Source organism: Anser anser (genome assembly GCF_964211835.1).
Source record: "Anser anser genome assembly, chromosome: 5".
Classification (NCBI taxonomy): Eukaryota; Metazoa; Chordata; class Aves; order Anseriformes; family Anatidae; genus Anser; species Anser anser.
In genome coordinates this window covers 33038562-33059457 of record NC_139725.1, presented here as the reverse complement: position 1 = coordinate 33059457, position 20896 = coordinate 33038562, and the positions used below count along the sequence as shown (strand labels likewise).

Genomic DNA, 20896 nt, shown 5'->3' with positions numbered 1-20896 from the left:
ATTTTTCTGGGTTTATTGTATTCCCAGGACTTGATGAAAATCATCTATGTAGATGACAACACTCAGGTACTTCTGGACACAGATTACAACTCAGGAGGAAGTGCAGACAAAGCTGACACACAAGTGATGGATACAAAGGTGGGGATACGCACTGTCTGCGTGAGTCCCAGTGGGGAGCACCTGGCCTCAGGGGACAGGATAGGCACTCTCAGGTAATCCCACGTGACTTCTCATGCAGGGTGAGGGGTGGGCCCGCATGAGAGTCAAAACCAGATTTTGCTGGTTTTATTAAGCATACTAAAATCAGCTGTGTTATGTCTTAGGATATATGAGTTGCAGTCTCTGCAGGAAATGCTGAAGGTGGAAGCCCATGACTCTGAGATCCTATGTCTGGAGTACTCCAAACCTGACACAGGTAAATGCAATCGAGGTCCTTCCCTTTTGCATATATATGAATGTAGTGTTGAACAAGTCAGAATGTCCAGCCGTGGTATGTCAGAACCTTCAATGGATTTTGGAGCAGGCTTGTAGCACTGGGCTAGTAGACCGAGACTTTGAAAAAAGCATCTTTCATGTACTCTTCCTTGGAATATTGTAGGTTAAGATTGAAACTTGTTCTGTCTGCTATTGTGGTGTCAAATTCAAGGGCATTTCTTAGCATCCATCCCTGCAGTTTGCTACAGTATGTTTTGTTTCTAAGATGACTTAAGAAGCTGTTTTAAAATGGTGATTGGAAGAACAAACGGGCTTTCAGTAATGGTCTTGCCCTCTTTTTAACTTTCTTACAGGGTTAAAGCTCTTAGCTTCAGCCAGTCGGGATAGATTGATTCATGTCTTGGATGCTGGAAAGGACTACAGCCTGCAGCAGACCCTGGATGAACATTCTTCTTCCATCACTGCTGTGAAGTTTGCAGGTAGATAATCGCAACCTCCCTCCAACATTGGATTTAAACACAGCTCTTGTCTCATTGGACATAGTTGTGTCTGTGAAGTAATTTGAACTGCTTAAATACTAAAAGTAGGTCAGGCTGAAGCTGCTGCTGCTTTTTCTTGTCATCTGTAGCTATAGTCCTAACAGAAGGTGCCTCCTTTTCCCATCTATTTTTTCCTTCTCCTTCTTCTTCATTGAAAAATCCTCTCCTGATTGAATCCCCAGGAGTTTCTTTAGAAATCTGTTTTCTATAATGATTTACTCCCTTTAACCGATGTCAGATGGTTATACGCTCTTCCTAGTAGGAACTGCTGTGGAACAGTCATCCTCCAAAAAAAAAATACAAAAAACAAACCAAAACCCCACAGAAATATTTTGGGATTAACCAGTCACAAGTAAATTTGTCATTGCAAACCAGTGTGAGGCTTTGCATTCATGATAATGGAGCACACTGTATCCCCAGCACTCTGTTACTTCTGGTGGTCAAAGACATCAGTGTGGTGTGGTGTGCAATTGTCAGGGAGCAACAAGGACTGGCTGAGGAGGAGCCAGTAGTCAAGGGTGACAGGAAGGCCAGCAGAGCTAGTGGCCTCACTGGCAATGGGAAAGTCCCGCAGTACCTAAACAAGGTGGAGCAGACTAAGTCCAGTGACAGTAAATAGATTCAGCCAGCAGTCCAGAGCACCAGACAAATCCATAGTGATGAGACAGGTCCAAGAACAAGCCAGGAAGACAAATCAGCAAGTCAGGGTCAGCCTGGAGTTGGTATGCAAGGTTGGTCCCAGTTCAGCGACTGCCAGGCAAATCTATAGCAGCAAGGCAAGTTCGAGTTCAAATCAGGAAGCAGAGTGTGTGGGCCAGGGTTTGGATCAGTGGGGTACATGGCCAGGTGTAGGTGTAGCTGCAGTGCTGCTGCAGTGTTGCTCAGTTGGGGTTCAAGGACGAGAACCTGACCTTGAAAGTAGCTCTCAAGTGAAAGGCTCAGGTGAAAGGACCTTGCTGAAGCTTCATGGAGCACTTTCAGGGAGCCTCTGCTGAGGCGCTTTCAGGCTTTTTCTCAAGTAGCTCCAAGGCCAGCAAAAGTTCTCTGACAGCTCTGTCTTACAATGAGCTGGCTTTGAGTGCAGCCAGCTGAGCTAGATGGGGGAGGCACACTGAAAGCCCTGGCAACTTAGGCCATTGTGCTAGTCTGTGAGCTAAAAGCAGTCCTGCTCTAAGTGGGTGCTGCTCAAGTGTGTGATATTGTATCCATTTTCATTCCATTGAGTTTTTTCAGGTGTTGTTTTGATGAAGAAATAGATTGGTTACAAAACATTGTTAAGGGAAGAAGGAAATCCTGACCTGAGTAAGAAAGGGCAGCGAGAAATATGTGACTGATTTTGAGGAATAAAAATTGCCTATTGTCCATTTTCAGCTTATACTGAGTGTGACCCGCCTTTCTCTGGTCATATTGCCACAGAGTGCTGTGGCACACAGAGAATAAGAACGTGAGCATGTTACTGGGGGAAAAGACAGAATTACATCCTAATTTGTTGCATAAGTCCTCTGTGTTAAGACGTCATGCACTTTGAGCATTATCAGATTTTTGTCCCTGAGAAGGGGCTTCTGTATTGCTGCAGTGTCATACTGCTAAGGTAGGAGTCAGTTTTAGCTAATCAGGTCTGGAATAAATGAGCAGTGGTATAAATGGAAGCATTTCCTCCACCTTGTATCTCTATTTATCTTTTGATCGTCTCCTGCCTTTTTGTTCCAGCCAATGACGGGAAAGTGAGAATGATAAGCTGTGGAGCAGACAAGAGCATCTATTTCCGCACTGCGCAGAAGGTAAAGTTATTGCAGCTTGCTGTGTGTTTTTTTAATAATCTCTCCATAAAGGAACTACTTTAAAGAGCAGTATCAGAATTCTGTAAGTGCTTGTTGTTGTTTCAGCCTCAGTGTCTCCCACTCTGTCTCAATACAAGAGATTACATTTAGAGAACTATTTCTGTGAAGCATGCAGGGCTCCCAGCCTGACCTCTCTCAGCAAGATTCAAAGTAGAGAACTGTCAGGATATCTGCTTTTCTTCTGCTGTCCCAGCTATTGTGAAGAGTAGTGAAAGAGTATGGGCTGGAGGAAGGAGTTTGCTGTGCCTCCAGTCCCAGCTGCTCTCAGCACACCTGGTTAGAGGGAAGTGTTGGTTTGTGTTGGCTGTGTGAGAGGATCTGAATTTAGAAGTTTTTAATAATGGGTTAACTACTTGATTTTGACATAGTCCTTTACCTGCATGCTTAGACAGGAGAAGGAGTTCAGTTTACCCGAACACATCACATTGTTAGGAAGACCACTCTGTATGACATGGATGTGGATCCCAGCTGGAAATATGCAGCTATCGGTTGCCAGGATCGTAATATCAGGTTAGTTTTCACCTCTTGTCTTGAAAATATTCTTGCAATCATAAATGAGTTGGCCAGAGCAGTCTGAGCCCCATCATTGTTCCTTGATTCTTTGCCACAGCACTTTCAGACTGATCTGAGGTCTCACCTCAAACTCTGAGGTTGAACTCTGCTTTTTCCCTTGCTGATAAACAAACAAACAAACAAACAAGTGTGGATGTATAGTAATGTCCATTGGATTCTCGGCTTCTTGCTGGGTTGCCCTGCAGAGCAAAGCCTTTCTACTGGAGAGAGAAAGTGTGCCTTCCTTGGCACATCATTGAGCTGTGGGGCACGAACTTCTGCACTATGGTAACTTTTACTTTTAAAGGTATGCCCAGTGAGAAGCTTTGTGGTACTGTGAAGTAGCTGGGACTGCAGGAGCTTAAAAGTGAACTAGATGTGACTGTCTTTTTACAAGTGGAGTCCATTCTCTGCTCCCTTTTTATCGATTTCTCCAGCCTGTCTGCTTCTGCCTTCAAAGCAAAGGAGAATCTTCATAGCTGTGTGTCTCTTGTAGTATCTGGATGACATGCTGAGAATTCTGGACATAGCTCAATGCCACTGCTAAATGACATTTGTTTTTGCATTCTCATGTAAATAAAGGGTCTTGCTCTCTTAAACCTTTCTTTTAGTATGAAGAAACCACAGGTATTTTTATAGTAAGGGTAGACTGGCAGGAGCTTATTATGAGCTGTTCCTGCTACATAACCATTAGCAACCATAACAAGGCATGGCAAGGTTCGCTCCCCCCCATTCTACTTCCCTTCAGTGCCAGCATGCTATACTTGTTCTTGATTGAGAATCAAACCTGAATTTTAAATCAGATGATCTGCTTGATATTTTATCACCCGGTCTTAGGTCCTTACGTTACTTTCCAGGTTGTTTCTTAAACCATTTAAATGATTGGTGGTTATAGTTTGTAGAGGCTGCAGCTCTACTTCCCGTGGTTAGGCCCTGTTCCCTGTATCTCATGTGAAATGTCCCCCCCAGGGTTTTCAACATAAGCAGTGGAAAGCAGAAGAAGCTTTACAAGGGATCCCAAGGTGAAGATGGCACCCTCATTAAAGTAAGTTGTTTTCTTTCTTCTTCCCTTTTCCTTTTTCCTGCTCCTCTGAGTGTAGACTAGAGCTTAGAAAATGAAATATGAATCTGAACACAATAATGTTGTTGGTTTTTTTTGCTTGCTCTCTACTTTGCTTATCCTTATCCTGCTGCTGGTTCGTACTACCTCCATCTTTAAGGGACAGTAAAGTATTTGGCTATCAGGCTAAAATAGGAAAAGGGTCAGTGGACGATGATAATTTCTCTCTGTCCCCTGTCTGAAGTGAGACACAGTCCCATGCTGCAAAAGCAAGCAAAACTGCAACAATGTCCATCAGGAAATACTTTAGTCTCCTTACTTCAGTCCTTTAATTTTTTGCTCCAGAGAGCTCATTCTGGCCTTCTTGATTATTGTTGACAGGATTTTTAGGTGGAGTTGCCTGTTGATCAGAGTTGAGAAATGTCATTGCCGGAGGGCAAATGCAAGTGAAAGGCTTTACAAGTTGATAAAATTAAGTAGCATCTATGCTGAAAAGCTCAAGTTCTTTGAGCCCTGGAGGGCTGAACAAACCCAGCACTATTTAGACAGTCTGTTCGTGTTTCACACCTGCTGAGTGTATCCAGGCTTTGGGGTAGCTTGCCTGCTTCTGCCACTTGCCTGTGCTTCCACTGGTAAACCCACATGCATTAAAGATTTAGTGTTAATATTGATGCTAGCACATTGGTGTGTGGAAGAGTTGCATTCATGTCTTTAAAGGGGAAAGACCAATTGACACAACCAAGGTATCTCTGCTTAAGTTACCAAACAAGCTTCTTCATTGTTTTTGTTTTCACTCATTTTTACATTTTCATATTTTTATATTTTTTAGAACAAATATTTCTGTTCAGCTGCACAGGCTTAGCAATATTACTGATGGGTGTAAATAACTGGGTTAAATAAAGGAGAGGAAAGCAAACAGCTTTCTTCAGTGTCACCTCTTCTTTTTTACAGAGAGAAACAAGTTCTCATTCTCTGTGTCTATTATATTCCTATCAAGTTTTTATAAGCCATAGTAATGAAAATGAAAAATTGATGGTAAGCTCAGGTGTCTGATTATATCTTTCTCAGAGTACAAACCATGAAGTGTTGCTGGAAGCTGGATTTTTTTGTTTTTAATACCCTTTTTTTTTCTATGTGTAGCTCAAGTGGGGAATCTCAATTATTTTGTTTGTTTTTAGGACAGTTATGTAACCAAGGGATTATAGTTGCCTCTGGAATTTAAACTTTTTTGGTATGTTGTTGTGAGGTCATAACATACGTTGAAGTTTAGCAAATAGAACCCAGTGACATCTGAAGCAAAAGATACAGCAACAAAATAAACATTATTGAAAAAAGCTATCATTATTTTAACATTGTGGCTTCTTCAAAAAACAGACATTTTCACTCTTGATTCCTCAAAGTTCTGCAAAGCACAAAGCATGGCATTTGCTGACAGTAGCTATATTTGCTGTGTAGTGCTGCTTCAGTTGTAGTGAGGTATTTGATCAAGGCTAAAAGAATAAATGGGTGTATATTTAAAAAAAACACAAAACAAACCGAAGTTGTCAATGCTGGAGATTTGACCACATCATCATCAAAGATGCTTTTTCTGTGTTAGTTTCTCTCCTCAGGATTGGAGTCTGAATATTTCACTAAAGTCTGGCAGCTCTGATTTTATTTATTTATTTTGAGTCTTCTATTTTGTTTTGGTCATTTGGTAAAAGAAAATAAGACCTCAGTGCTTAAAAGAAAATGGGAAACAGTGGTATAAGCCTGTCCATTGGTGATGGTGCCTTCGCAGTCATGAAGGCATTCCATGTAAAATGTTTATAGTCTCTGATTAGGCTGGAAAATTGTTTTCTAACTGTTTAGTTATACTGGACGTTTGTCCTGTGATGCTGGGCAGCCTGGTACTCAACTGGAGTCTTGTGGAGCTACTTGCATTTTGTTTTGTTAACAGCTATGGTTGTCTTTGCTGTTCTGGACTGTTTTCATGCAGTTTGAAAGCACTTTCTCACTAGATCTTTGCACTTCTCTTACCTCCTAAACAGGTGCAAACTGATCCCTCTGGGCTTTATATTGCAACCAGCTGTTCTGACAAGAACCTCTCCATCTTTGATTTCTATTCTGGCGAGTGTGTTGCGACCATGTATGGGCACTCAGGTAGGGCATGTAAACTTGTGGAAACACATTTTTCTGCTGATGACTGTAATATTAGTGTCTGATACTAGTCAAAGCTTTCTGAAGGTTCCTCTCTGCCAAAGTTTACCCGTTGGGTATTTTGGACTAGGTTATATTTGGGTGAGATTGTAATAGTTTATTTCATTGCAAACTTTTTTGAGACTGCATTTTGCATTGGAAAACGTAAGCACATGCGCATGTATGCCTGTCAGGCCACGTATTTGTTTGCACAGTTAATGGTCTGTGTAAGATAGTCTGTGTTTTTTCAGTGTATGCTGGATTTCTTTATGACATACTCTCAGCTCCTGTCATGCAGGGGTTATTCTGTTATAGACAAGAAGAGACTTCAGTCTGTATGCTTATTTTGCCATGGTATAACCTTTCTAATCTTAGGTGGTTATGGTGATTGGGGCATATCGATCTGTGAAGTGTTTGACTTTAATCAGTCTGTGTTCAGCACAGCGATTCAAATTCTATTTGGCTAATGATCTGTTCTACTCATTGAAATAATTAAAGGAAGGCTTATTGATCATGCTTTATTTCACACAGAAATTGTAACTGGGATGAAATTCAGTAATGACTGCAAACATCTGATCTCTGTTTCTGGTGACAGGTAAGGGGGATTTGTTTGTGATACCAGCTCATACCATCTTACACTACATTTAAAGTTTGTCCAGAAGGAGGGTAGATTTATTTCACGAGGAATGTCTTATGAAGTCCAAAGAAACTTCAGGGTGTTCTAAATCTGAAATGTGCTCTGGCAGAAATTATCCTTCCATAGAACAAGATATCCATGTGAAATGTTTTTCTTGTGGTTTTCTGAATGTAGGTACTATTATAGTAAAAGTAAAGGAAACAGGGACATGGCCTCTTACTTTACCACTCTCAGGTCCGTAACATAATGCAGTGTAATGGAGTTTGTGATATTCTGAACAGTGGCGCCACAACATTCTCTTACAGTACCCCCATGTGTGAGGTTTCGCCAGGTGAATGGGCCTGTCCAGCAGCAAAAAGGAAAGGCCTGTCCCCAGTCTTCCTGTTCCTGTCCATACGGTCCTCTTCCCTGCTCCCCTGAGCCAGTTGTGGTACAGCTGACCCCTCAGTAAGCTGATTCAAGTCACTAAATCAGCAGCCTCTGGCTCCCCAGCTGAGGTTTCTGCAGATTATTGAGCCAAATCAGCTCATGAAAACATTAAATAATCACCAGACTGAGCCTAAGGGAAAAGCAGAATATGCGTCAAATATGATTGTAGAGGTGAGCAGACCCACTGCTCCTGGAATCAGTGAATGCTTAAATCAGCTGAACCTAATAAGATTTTCCTTTGAGAAACAAGGCTTCCTGGAGTGCCATCTCAAGACCTGCGCAACCCAGATTCTCTCTTTCTCTCTCTCTCTCCTATTAATAAAACACAATTGAACTGGAAGCAGACTTCTAGGGAGTCAGTTGTTACAAAATGTAAAATATATCACCTTTAATTGCATCAGGTTGTTATTTCTTTCTTTCTTTCAGTAAAAAGTAAATAATTTGTTTTTCCTTATATCTTTCATGTGTGTAAATAGATTAAGGGAAAAGTTGCAGAATAAAGACCCCTTTTGTTGTGAATTTCTGATAAATTCCAGAAACATGGAAGGTTTGAGGTACCCAGCGCTGCATGTGATTTAGTGCAGTGTTCCCTTGTTGACATGAGAGAGTGTCATTTTCTTCAGTAAGGGTGTGGAGGAGGTGGTTGAGAAGTGAGGAAGGGATTCTTGAACAATTTAGCTGTAAGGAGCAAAGAAAGTGCCTTTTGCAAAGGAGAACAGGGAAAATAGTCTGATCTCATGCTACAGCATGTGCAAAGAATGAAACTGGGAAGAGAACAATGGAGATGAAGAAAGGCACAAGGAATGGGAGAAAAATACTGCACGTTCAAAAAAAAAAAAAAAGCAAAAACCCAAAGGGGTAGGTGGGAGCATACTTGTGCAAAGCTTTTTGTAGAATGCTAATGTATTTAATGCATTTACAAGTTCATTCTGTTTGCTGCTTATCTCTAGGTTTGATTGCTGTGGGGGTGGGGTAAATGAACAAACCAGATTTGCTTGCCGAATTTTGTTTGCTGCTTTTCAGTGTTGTCTCAGCAGCAGATTATAGGTGCTGTTATGTTCAAGAGAGATGCTGTTTGAGGAGAAGCAGCTGGCTGCCTTAGGTTGCCATAGTTCCCAGATGCAGTGCCTCACAACTTTCTCTTCGCTAAAAAGCTGGGGAGAAGAATGACATTTTCACTGGTGATGGGAAGCTTCTGTGTCTGTGTGAGATTTGAGTAGCTGGGAGTGATGTTCCTCGTGTGTGACAAAGCTCAGGGACTGGGGGCAAGAACTGATTTGTCAGTTTTTCGTGAAATGGTGTTTTGTTGTTGTTGTTTGTTTCCTTTTGGTGTGGCATGAAAAAGAAACTTTTTAAAATGTCCTTTCATGAAACAAACAAAAAAAAAAATGGAGAAGATGCAGGCATTCAAGGTCCTGGAGCCTTTGGTGTTTGCCTCTGGTCCAGGAGACCTAAACTTTTTACAAACCAGCAAGGAAGGAGGGGAAAGCCCCTCACTGAAAATTCCTTGGTGTATTGGAGTACTGATGAATAGGGTGACACTGACAGATCTTGAAGAACTTGATTAAATACTCTTTGGATTCCAAAGTAGCAAGCATGATGTTATAAGTGATAGCAAAAACACCACCTCTGTTTCTACATCAGTGTAAATACACCCAGCTAGACAGGAAAGATGGGTGAGATGAAAAGAATTAGTTAGCACTGAGGTTGCATTTTAAAGAAAATACTGGTTGCTTTATTGTCTAGTAGCTGAAGATGAGATACAGTATTCTCTAATGTGATGAGGAATTTATTTTTTGAAGCCAGATTTCTGAAGAAAATGAAACCAATGAGAAGACACTTTGTTTCCGTTTCTTAAACACTTTAAAATCCATTGACCAAATTCCATCACATTCCTTAGAAGTTTCCTGGGGAGAGTCAGAATAGAGAAGTAGAAGAACTACCCTGGCTATAAAAAGAATGACTGCATAAGTTTAACTGTTAGTACACCACAGAGAATCAATGAGATGGAGGGAGAGACTTTAGGAAAATCTTGCCCATAGGGGAAGGCGCAACCAGAGCCTGCAGCTTAATTGATGCTAAGAGGATGTAAAACACATCTGTAGAGAGCCAGACTTCATTTATCCTGCTGACCATGGAATAACTTGTTATGACATTTCCTTCAGCAGCTGGTCAGGTAGGGGAATAAAGGTACAGGATAAGACATGAGCCTGTGCAAATTTCTGTGCAGTTGCTCTAGTTCATAAGGAGTCTTTGCCAGGCAGGCTTTACATTTTTGTCATGAGGCTCATGATGGGATTGAATTTCCATGAAGCTGTTCCTGTGTTTGTCTCTCCCCACCACAGTTTAGAAGGTCTCTTGTTTGCCTTTGCAAATGAAATTGATAATGTTAATAAAATGAGCTGAGACTTAAACCAAGCCTTACCTTTCCCTCTTTCAGCTGCATCTTCATCTGGCGTCTGAGCTCAGAAATGACCATCAACATGCGGCAGCGACTATCTGACATGAAACAGAGAGGAAAGCAGGCAGAAAAGTCTCCGCCACACAAGACAGCTGGACTCATGAGGTGAGCAGAGTAGACTGAGAAGAGCTGGCTTTGTAAGGTTTAAAGTGAAAAGTGTGCCACTGGAGTTCAACTGAAAAGTTCCTGCTCTTTTCGCTGATAGTGTCTTCTAAAAGCTGTCTTACTCTTTTGGTTTTGCCATGATTTCTTTGCCTCTTTGGATATACAAACCTGACTGTGATATTCCAGACGGGCTCCCGGTGTTGCTTCACTGATTGCAATATGTATGTAATGCCCCTTGTGTCTTATTTTAGTTTAATAATGTGGTCAGAAACTTTTAATAAGCAGTTTACTTAGCAGTACTGAGATCGCTACGCAGCATCCCACCAAGGAAGCCTTGTTCCTTCATGAATAAAACTCGGTGGATCTAGGCTGAATGCAATTTAAAGGTGATTTTCTGCAGTGGCAGTACTGACAAACCTGTGAGCTGCATGAGTTTGCCATGTTGATCATAATTCTGAAAAGTTCTTACAGTTGTATCGTTTCTTTGTTAACTATATTCAGGAGGCTTTTGAAGAAAGTCACCTTTAATTATAAATATAAAAATAATTTCCATGAGAAGTTCTTGCCAGCCAAATCATATTATTATTTTTGCTCAGTGAGCAACATAACTAAAAACTACCACGGTCTACAATCTAAATAGATCTAAATTTATCTGGTGACCTTTCTTTAAAAAGTTGTTCTTAAACACAGACGCTGGTTTTATGCAGAACAAGAGGGAGAGGAGATTATGAATTATTAGTGTAATGTCTTTGGTTTCTCTATAGTTAGTAAATAGCTGAGACTCGTTTGACCAAAAGCAACATAGGAAAGACTCCTGACAAAGCTGATGTGGGATCAAAGTGGAGGGGGAAAAAAAAAGGAAGAAAGAAAAAAGAAAAAAGAAAAACAGAGCTTTTTGATGCTATGTCCCACAGTTTTCCTCCTCAGAATGGCTACAAATTGATTTCGGATATACAAGTGCCAAAGCTTTGGAGGACTTACCACACTGGTCGTTAGAGTATCACAAGGAGCTTCCCACTCCCTTTGGGAGCAAGTAACATTTGAACAAGTCCGTCTGCATAGTTTCATTTGGGAAGGTCTTGATCTGCTCATTCTTGAAACAACCCTTGCCTAATAAGTGCTTTCAGTAACGATACTAGGAGAACTCATGAAGCCTTTTTCTAGCCAAAATTCTAGAGCTGTCAAGCAATGTGCTTTTTATAGCAGACTCTCCATTATTCCAGCAGCTGCAGCCTTACCCTACTGAGGCTCAGCCTGTGACAGATAATCCCAGTTCTCTTCCGCATTAGGTGATACTTGTTTCCGTCACAGACGCTTGCTGAAGGGCGGTGTTAGTGCCACGCCAACCCCAGCACTTTATTAAACTTGTTTGGTTACCTCCTTGCAAGCCTGGAATCTTCTTGTTTGGTCAGCTTTGAAAGCTTGTTTTCAGTTTTGATCGACCGCTGTGGTCACTGGATTTCAGCAAAGACATAACTCCAGAGCATTTTGGATTGGGACTGAATATGGAAGAAGAACCTATTGGATCAGCATTACTGAGGTGGGAGAGGAGAAACTAATGAACTTTAGTGAGATTGGTTTTCTAGATGCCCTATAGCTGTTCTGGTTGTGTTTCCAAAGTCTGTATGTATAGGTTGCAGTAGAGATTTGGTTTATACCTTAAGATATAAAATTGTTGTCTCAAAAGGAGTCACAATAGTATTAAGAAAGATCCCTGCCTGGTGATATGTCATTGTTGTACTATTTTTTTTCTAGAATGGTATTACTAGAATTCGGTGTGGGTAGTAATGCATTCTATAGTTCCATAATATGAGAGTGTGACAAAACGAATAACCAAAATACTACCAGGGAAGCAAAACTGAGCTGAGGTGGCAGTGGGGAGCAGGAGACTTCTAATTCAGGACAGTGCTGTCTCTATCCAGCTGCAATTGACAGGGCAGGGATTAGCCCAAGTGAATAACATCTGCAATGTATACATGTAGAAAGTGCCTTTCTGGGTCACACCAGTGTTCCACAAAGTTCAGTGTTCTGTCTCTGTCTGTGGAAGTGCTGTTTAGTGAGACACTGATCCTTGCTATATGGACCTTTGTGGTGCACTTGCCTTATGCTCAGTTGTTGCATCTGAGATGTTGGGAGGTACATCTATGCCTGTTCCCTTTAGTCTTTGGTCACAGAGCCATTGTCCACTGAATTTGTATAAATCCTTTTTGAACTCTGTAATATTCTTTGCCTCTGCACCCTCCCATGGTGACAAGTTCCAGGAGTTCACTATTCTCTATGGAAAGAAAGACTTTTTTCTCTATTTTAAACCACACTTCTGCTAGTTCATTGAAACTCCCTGGTTCTGAATATTGTGAGTTTTGGTGAAGTGTAGTTCTGCATCCAGATACGTGTCGTCCCCAGGGTTTTGTAATCTTCTGTCACAAACTCTCCCCATCCAACCTTCTTTCCAAACTGAGTCTTAGCCTTTTTAAACCGTCCAAAAACTTCTAGAGATACTAAAGCTTCTCCTCTGAAGGATTTCTCTGACTCGCCTTATGAGACATTGTGTTATTTTGGAACTGATCCGACCTGTATGATCCACCATTCTCCATAGTGCCCTTGATAGCCTTCTAGTTCTGTCGCTGGTTGTGAGAATTGCTAATGTGTGCTTGTCTCTTATCTGCTGAACATGAGGAGCTTTGATTGTTTGGGATAAAGAACTTACTCAGCTGATATTGCTGGTACATTTTGGTTTTGAGACGTTTGTGTTTTCAGCTGAGGAGTCATGTACAGGCCTTTTAATTCAACTTTTGATTTTGATCCAAGTATGTGCTTATTGTTTATAAAAGCTTGTCTCAAATTTTTGGAAGGGAAGTTTTAAATTGATTTTCCTGTGGAATGTTTACAGCGATTAGTCTTGTTTTAGCTGAGCATTTATATTTTTTAATTTTAAAAGTCACTTTTTCTGTGACTTTCATTGAAGCTCTAGTATAAATAGCAGAAGATGGAAATGTTATCTGAATTACATTGGCAAACATACAGTAATTTTAGACAAAGAAGTACTGTGTGCCCTTGGGTATATTGGGAAAGAGGAGCTCCTTATCAAATTTTCAGTGAGGCTTTGGTCCAGTCCAGGAAAGCTGTGCCTTTTCCAGGGCTCATAATGGGGCAGGTTTTTGATGCCAGATCAAAAGTGGTGCCTGAGTCTGTGCTGAGCTGCTGAGGTTTTAACACCAGGGAAGCTCTGAAGTCAGCAGCACTGTGATCTTTCTGTCAGGAAAAACAGGGTAACTTTCATTTTAAAACCCTTAGGCATTTGGCAGAGGATGGAATCGGCTAGTGTACCCTACCACATAGGATGTTAAGGTTTCATAAATAGACTCTCAGAGCTGACAGTTTAAGTAGCACAAGATCAGAGTGGGAATGCTGATACCATATCTGTTGAAATGGATAGTTGACATTCTTGTGTTTTGTTGTGTTGTTTTAAGAAAAGAAAGAAAGGTTAAATTGAGGACATGTAAAAGAATACAGAGTACTCTAACATCAGATGTCTTAATACTAGAGCTCCGTACATACATGTAGCACTTCTGAGTCTACTATATTATGTGTCCTGAAGGCTTTCTTACTGAAGGTCCTTCCCTGCCGTCGACCCTGTACTGGCTGACCTTTCAGAAATTGGGAACTTTGAAGTGCAACTCTCTCTGCCCATCCCCACAGAACAAAACCTAGGCATGGTACTAGAAGGGGATAGTTCCTTAGCAAAGGAAGAAGACAAGAGCACGGACAATTAAAATCCTTGCACTGAGTCGCACATATAATAAGACCTGGACATGTCTGTACATGCTGTTCCGGAATAGCTACTCTGAAACATTCATTCAGGTGTAATGATGCTTTGTTGGGGTTGACTGAACCTGTTCTCAACAGGAATTCAACAAAACCCCAGAAGTCTTCTTCCGTCCATGTCAGAATGCTCTCATGTGGTGCTTATTCGGAAGCAACTCCCATGCTTGAAACCTCAACCTATATTACTCTGACTTTCATCCAAGCACGAACAAGAACTGTGGAAGAGTGTTGAGGACGTGTGGAATGTGTTTAGAAGAAAATCCAGTGTACATAGATGAACGTGGAGAAAGAAGTGAAGTCCAAATTGGAGGATTGACTTGGGCAAGCAGAAGAGTTAAAACACTCAAGACCTTGTGAACATAGGTTTCATTTTCAGAAGTATCTCTGTTTGAAGTCAGTGGGCCTAAGATGCTTCTGAAAACCCCATTCAGTTATCTGCATTTGAGTCACAGGACTGAATTTGAAAAGCATATGAGAGTTGAAAAAGGAGGATGTAGAAGGGGGCTTGAATTTTTGCTGTGTAATATGAGACAACCGCACATTTGTATTGGATACATCTGACTTCATAATTTGCTTGGCACTTCCCATAAGGTAAAAAAGAAGCCCATCCGACTTCCAAAATATGTTTTGCATTCACTTACTCAGCTTCTTTGAGGATGCTGGAAAATACTACTTTTTTTTTTCCCCCTTGCTAATTTTGTCAGTACCTATCTGATGGATAGAGGCCATCTTTCTATTTGTAACATAAAACACGTTGATAGCAATCCTCCCTTCTCCATTTACACCAATAGTAGTACATGCAGGAATTTAGCAGACACGTAACCTTGCCTTGCCACCTCCTCATAGTAAGACATCCAACCAGTTAGATGCTAAGAGGTCTAATCTAACCCTTCTTCCTTGATAATCTCCTCAAACAACCATGGTGGACACAAGCAGAAAGATGCTGAGTTACTGATAAAAGTTAATATTTCCTATGATATATAGAGCCATTATACCTCACAGCATAAATCTTGTCATAGCCTCAATTGTACTGCGGTGCTTGAGCTTCATTGCGATTTCCCTGCTCAGACACAAGACCATGAGAATGACAAGATGGACACACAAGAAGACTATAGAAAAGATGGAAAATGACATACTCAACTGTCAAAAATAGATAAGTGCAGCCAACATGAAACTGTTTCACTGGACAACTGTCCTGTTTCACTGAACAACTCAGCTGACTGTGCTGTTAGTTTTGTTCTTCTTTTTTGCCAAAACATCCTATAGCTCATCTGAAGGGATTGGGTAATTATCGCTCAGCCACTCCTAATAAAATGGAAATGAAAGTTCCGCCACTATGTGGGAAGAGAAAAGATTAAAATACTTTAACTACTTCTTGACATGTTTTAATACTGCCTGCTATCTGTCAGCTGCCGGAGAACTTGGTTCCTCGCCAGGATGATCTGTATTTGGTGGATGAGCTATTTTTATCTCATGAATAATGCTTGGCACTCAACACCCACAACTGGTATCCTATAAGCGTCACTAATGATGAGTTTGGCACTGTAACTCAAGGCCATAGAGTGGGCACTACTCAAATTTTTTTTAGGGGTTCTTCATTTCTTCAATTATTGTCCAAAGTGGGTTAAATCGTTTGGTTCTTTTGTCTGAAGGGGTGAGGGGAGGAAGGGGAAGAAGGAAAAAAAATAGTTTGGTGCTGGTAAGTGTTCTGAGTTGTTACCAGGGAGTTCTGTGCCTGGAGTGCTTCTGAGGTTTCTGTGGGAATGCTTGTTTGATCTACTTTGATCAAAGATCTGCCCAAATTTTGTTTTACATTCCTTGTGCGTTAAAGCTAAAAAGTGCAACATGGCACTCTTATGGTGTGGGGGCTGTTCATGCAGGTTCTTCATGGTGCAATCCTTGATGTGAACCTGTCTGCAAATAATAATTTGCCATATATCCAATTGCTGTCAAACAGGGAATAAATATCTCTGACATTTTTGATGTGTAAAATAGTTCCAGAGAGGAAATGCTTAAGGGTGGGAGAAATACTTTCCTTTCAAATACACTCTACCGTCCTGACTTTTTGGATTGTCTGGGTCTGAAATGGAAGGCCAAGTTTCATTCCACTCGACTTGCTCTGGCTCGTTTACTTTTGTTCTGATTTCTGTCATCATTCTACATGTAAAAGATGGTTTCTGTGGAAGGCTCTACACACCATTGTGCAGGGCTTAACTTGCCCTGTTTCTCAGGGGTGGGTCCATCTAGGGCTGTTTGGGAGAGTTGAGGCAGCCTGCTGAGTGTTCTCTGTGAGGGAGAGAATAAGGTAGAGAATTGCCTGGTGTAGGATTTGAAATGTTGGGCTGTTCTTGAGAACGACTGTAATACTTCTTCCAATTTCTGCCTCCCAGGCACGAGTCCATCTCTGCCCTATCCTCTGTGCCTGCACTTTCATCAGACAGCGACAAGGATGGTGAAGATGAAGGGAATGATGAAGACGAGTTAAGTGGGCTGCAATCTTTCCATATTCAGTCCAACTGCAACACCGAGAGAGACTCAGGTATAAATGGGAGCGGGGCATGGGCAGCAGATACGGAGAAAAATGACATGAATGTGTAGGGGGGAGGAGACAAGATACTTAGGACTTAGTTACAGCAAGGTATGTGCAGATAGAGACCAAAACAGGACCAGATGGATCAGCACTACTGGGCAATGTTGCCCATTCCAACATCTAAACAGAGGTGTATTTCGGTGTTCTGTTGTTAAATTGCGAAGTGTCTTGCTAGTTCCAGCTGGCCAAACAGTTTTTGTATTAATCCCATTGGCTTGGTTCTACAGGTTATTACAAGTCCACAGAATTCAAAAGAGATCTCATGGAGGGTTCTAAGGATGCCTGATAAAACTTACAGTAGAAATTACCATTACCTATTTGAGATATTTTTACTATAGATTTTACAGTGTATTGGAGCAGGCTTTTTTTCCAAGCCTTTGATGGGCTACTGCACTGTGGCAAGTGTTCTGCTGAGTCAGTGAAAAACCTGTATAAAACTGTGTTTTAAAAAAATAAAAAAAATGATACAATGATTTGGCAGTTCATGAGAAACCATGTTGACAGTGGTGTGTGGGTTCAAAATGTGTAGGAAAGCTGCCATGGGGGAAAGATGAGGTAAGAGATCTTTCAAAAAGCTGGACCACTGTCCAAGGATGACAACTAGGTATCTATCTTTTTCCCTTTCCAGATCCAGACCTTACCCTCTCAAGAAGCCTTTCCCATTGGGAAATGAGGAGGGTGAGTTGCTAAATCTTCCAATTGTATTTCTCATCATAGGGAAACTGGAAAAGAAATTCACATGGAGATAGAAAACTTCTCATTTTCACTACTGGGAAAGGTGCAGCCGCAGTGGGAAACTATTGAGAAGCCCATCAGTGAAGAATGATTTGGGGTGGCAAAATAGAGCCTAGTTAAGAGATGTTTTCACTTGGGATCTCTACCTCTGTATCGTTCCATCAGATGTTATGTTTTTGTCCCCTTCATTTCTGACCTGAATATCACGTAGGCTTGAAGCTTATTGTATGCTAGGATCTGAGCAAGGCATTTGAATGTTCAGTCATGCAAGAAGCTGCAACAAAACTATCAATTTACCTTGATGCCTTTATGATTAGGGGAGGAATTTTAAGCTGATGAACAGCTTTTTTGGAGATGGTTATAATTTTGTTTTGCTATGGGTCGTATATTTTCTCTCCTGTTTTACAATCAGCAGACCTGATTCCCTAAGACTGTCTTTCAATTTCAGGCCAAGGAGATAGCAGCAATCCAGCGTTCGGAGGCACCAATGAGCAAGATGCCCCGGCAACGTGGGCGCTGGTCCCAGCCAACTAGCAACATAGAGATGACTGTGAAATCCATGCTTGACTTACGTCAGCTGGAGTCCTTCTCTGTTTCCCGATCTCCAAGTCGAGATTCGCTGTCTCAAAACAGCAATGGGGATGATAGAGAAGAACAGGCAGACCTACCTGTGCACATCAACAAAGTAAGGGTGGTACTTCTTTGAGGAGGTGAATGTACTCTGAGTGTATCTGTCCTGCCTCTGTTTATTATTAGCTGTGTTTATTACTGCTTGATAATATTCTTTATATCTTTACCTTCTGAGAAAACTGCTCAGCTAACTCTTGTAGTTAATACTCAAAGCAGAGCCCATGTGGGATTAAGGTTTCTTTCCAAAGATGGGGAAAGGACTTGTATTTTCCCTCAGCTCCTTGGTTAGTAATGGATAAAACAAGCTGAGAAACTGAGCTTGGCATTAAAGGTGTGCCTGATTTCCTGTTACCTCACCTTGATGGAGTACTGTTTCTCCACTCCAGTAGTAACTGAAGTGTGGCTCAAATGAGGCCCTTAGTTGTGGGTTGTGCTAGATTATTGTGAGCTTTAAAACACAGACAGAATCTCTGTACCTATGGGTCACAGCAAGTAATGTGTGCTAATACCCCAGAAGATTAATGCCTGTTTTCTAGTAGCAGTCTGTGCTGAAGGTAGATGTGTTTTTCCTTGCTTTATAACTGCATGACTGAAGAGAAAATTGGGCTTACTGTGTGCAAGTAAGCCAATGATTTTCAGCTGTGGCCCACAGACTTCTCTAAACTATGGCTGATCAGCCTGTAAAAATAAACATAACCTGCTGACAGGTGGCTTATATTTTTCATGCGTGAGCAGATAGGTGTGGGGAGTCTAGTACTTCACTAGAGAATTTTAGGGGATTGCAAATGGGAAACAAAATAGGAAACTACAGCAGTCAAGCTTACTAGTTGAGGAGGAGGAGACACAGAAGTGCTGTTTTCTAATCTCAGATTTCTGATGATATTCGTTCTATGTTGTAATGTGTACTTTCTAGATCTGCACAGCAGCTGCTGACCTGAAGGAAAAACATTGGTAATATCTAATTTTATGTTTTTTTTTTTTTTTTAACCAGGTTGGAAGCTCAATAGCTCCCCAAGACAACCGGTCTTGTGTGCGGCCCCAGGTGATTCGGCTCGTGTCTTGTGAAGAGGGGATTTTCTCTCAGGAACTGGAACCATCTGAAAGTGAGGAGTGTGTAATCTACCCTGAGCAAGACGAAATCCATCCCACAGACCCTAACAGGTCAAAAATAAAAATAAGCTCTCTGCTATGCATGGCTTAGGTATTTCTGGTTTAGTTTGCTTGCAGCTTGTGTGGTAACTTAGATGAGTCGACTTACTGCTTGATTGATGCCAGGCATATTTAGTTGAGGGTTTTATGCCAGCCTGATGCTAAAGGAAGGTGAAACTAAAAGGGCACCATTAAAATAATCTTTCCTCTGAGGAAACTGCACATTAACAGCCTCCTCCAGTATTTTGTTGAATAAACGATTTGGGAGCAGCCTTTTGCTTTCTCCCTCCTCTGGGTTGAAATAAACAAGGGAAAATTTGGAAGCTGGAAAAGCACCCAACAGTGACATATACGTGGCAGTGAAATGTCTGCCCAGGACAAAAGACAGGATGTTATTATTTGGGACAATTCCAAACCTAATTGGGCAAGAATTTAACTTAAATGTAGTATGTGATGTTGCTGTTGTGAGAAATATAATGAGTTGCGTGAGTTAGAATTTACAAGGACACTGTAGACAGTGGAGACCTTTCTCCTTCCTCTGCTATTTCTTCTGTTTTAGTTTTACCTTACTGAATTTTCTGTTTTTTTCTATGCTCCATTTTTTCCTTCCTCGATTATATTTTTCCCTTTGCTTCTTAACCTGATGCTAATAACTGTTTAATTTCCTCTGTCTCCTCCTTCTCTGTTAAAAAGAGTGGGTTGATAGCTTTAGACAGGCTTCTATAAAACAGTGCATGCCAAGATTTTGCAGTTGAAACTGCAAGCTTTTTCCCAGTTTCTCTTTATTTACATTTTTATCTGTATTATGGTAACATTATAGACAGCCCCATGTGCTGTTCCAACATGTAAGAAAGGGAGGCATTCTGGTGATGTTGGATACAGACTGGAAATATCTCAAAGTTTGCTCGTTTTTGCAAGCTGTACTTGCCATGCAGTTCCATTGAGTGAATTCTGCATCCTCAGGCATCAGGCAAAAAGAACAGTGTTTGTGTCTTGACAAAATAAAACGTGAGAATTCACAAAAGAAATCAGGAACCCTGTCCTGCAACACTATATTTTTTATGATATTCATCAGTGAATTAGTCTTGCTCAAATCTGGGATCTTCTCTGTTTTGCAACAATGAAATGGCTCAAAGAAGCAGGTTGTGAACATAGAAAAAATACTGCATTTGGGCTCAAATCTGTGGCAAATAGGAGTTTGTGTCATACGGGTATAGGCCTGATTTTAGTCCTTTTTTAACTGAGTAGACCACTTCGTTTGTTCTTCAGCTGTGCTGGAAATCAAGCCAGGGCAGTGCAGTGCTGGTGCCTTGTAGTCATGGGAAACTAACAACACCCAGGAAGTCAGACAGCCCCTTGAGACTTCACTGTCCAAGCTTAATGAAATGCAAAAAATGTACTGTATAATGATAAAATAAATCAACTTGTTTTTCTCTTTAAAGTCTTACTTTTGTAATCAAAGCTGTTATTAACACAGGTAAGGCCTTATTAGACTACGCTCCTTTACATGTAAAACAAATTTCTTCTAGCACTGTATCTTCCTGTCTCTCTTGTAGTGAGTTCCAGGTAAAAGCATTGCCCCATGGGAAGCTAAATAGAAATTATCACAGCAATGGATGCCCAGACAAACACAGTCCTGATAGTGCCTGCTCTGTAGATTACAGCAGCAGTCGTCTGTCCAGCCCAGACCATCCAAATGAAGGTAAGATGCAAAGATGATATAATTTATA

General features: G+C 41.1%; 1 protein-coding gene across 5 annotated transcripts in view; it reads left to right on the top strand.

Moving 5' to 3' along the window:
• Positions 1-20896, top strand: part of MAPKBP1 (mitogen-activated protein kinase binding protein 1) — a 96804-nt gene that overhangs the window by 61450 nt on the left and 14458 nt on the right. For all 5 annotated transcript variants that reach the window (XM_083837260.1, XM_083837261.1, XM_083837258.1 and 2 more), the window contains exons 12-25: positions 28-212; positions 324-415; positions 789-914; positions 2685-2755; positions 3204-3325; positions 4337-4412; positions 6458-6569; positions 7137-7200; positions 10112-10237; positions 16453-16601; positions 17281-17330; positions 17836-18072; positions 19009-19178; positions 20723-20868. In XM_083837260.1, the coding sequence (XP_083693386.1) occupies positions 28-212; positions 324-415; positions 789-914; positions 2685-2755; positions 3204-3325; positions 4337-4412; positions 6458-6569; positions 7137-7200; positions 10112-10237; positions 16453-16601; positions 17281-17330; positions 17836-18072; positions 19009-19178; positions 20723-20868 (1726 nt within the window). The remainder of the gene's footprint in view (positions 1-27; positions 213-323; positions 416-788; positions 915-2684; positions 2756-3203; positions 3326-4336; positions 4413-6457; positions 6570-7136; positions 7201-10111; positions 10238-16452; positions 16602-17280; positions 17331-17835; positions 18073-19008; positions 19179-20722; positions 20869-20896) is intronic.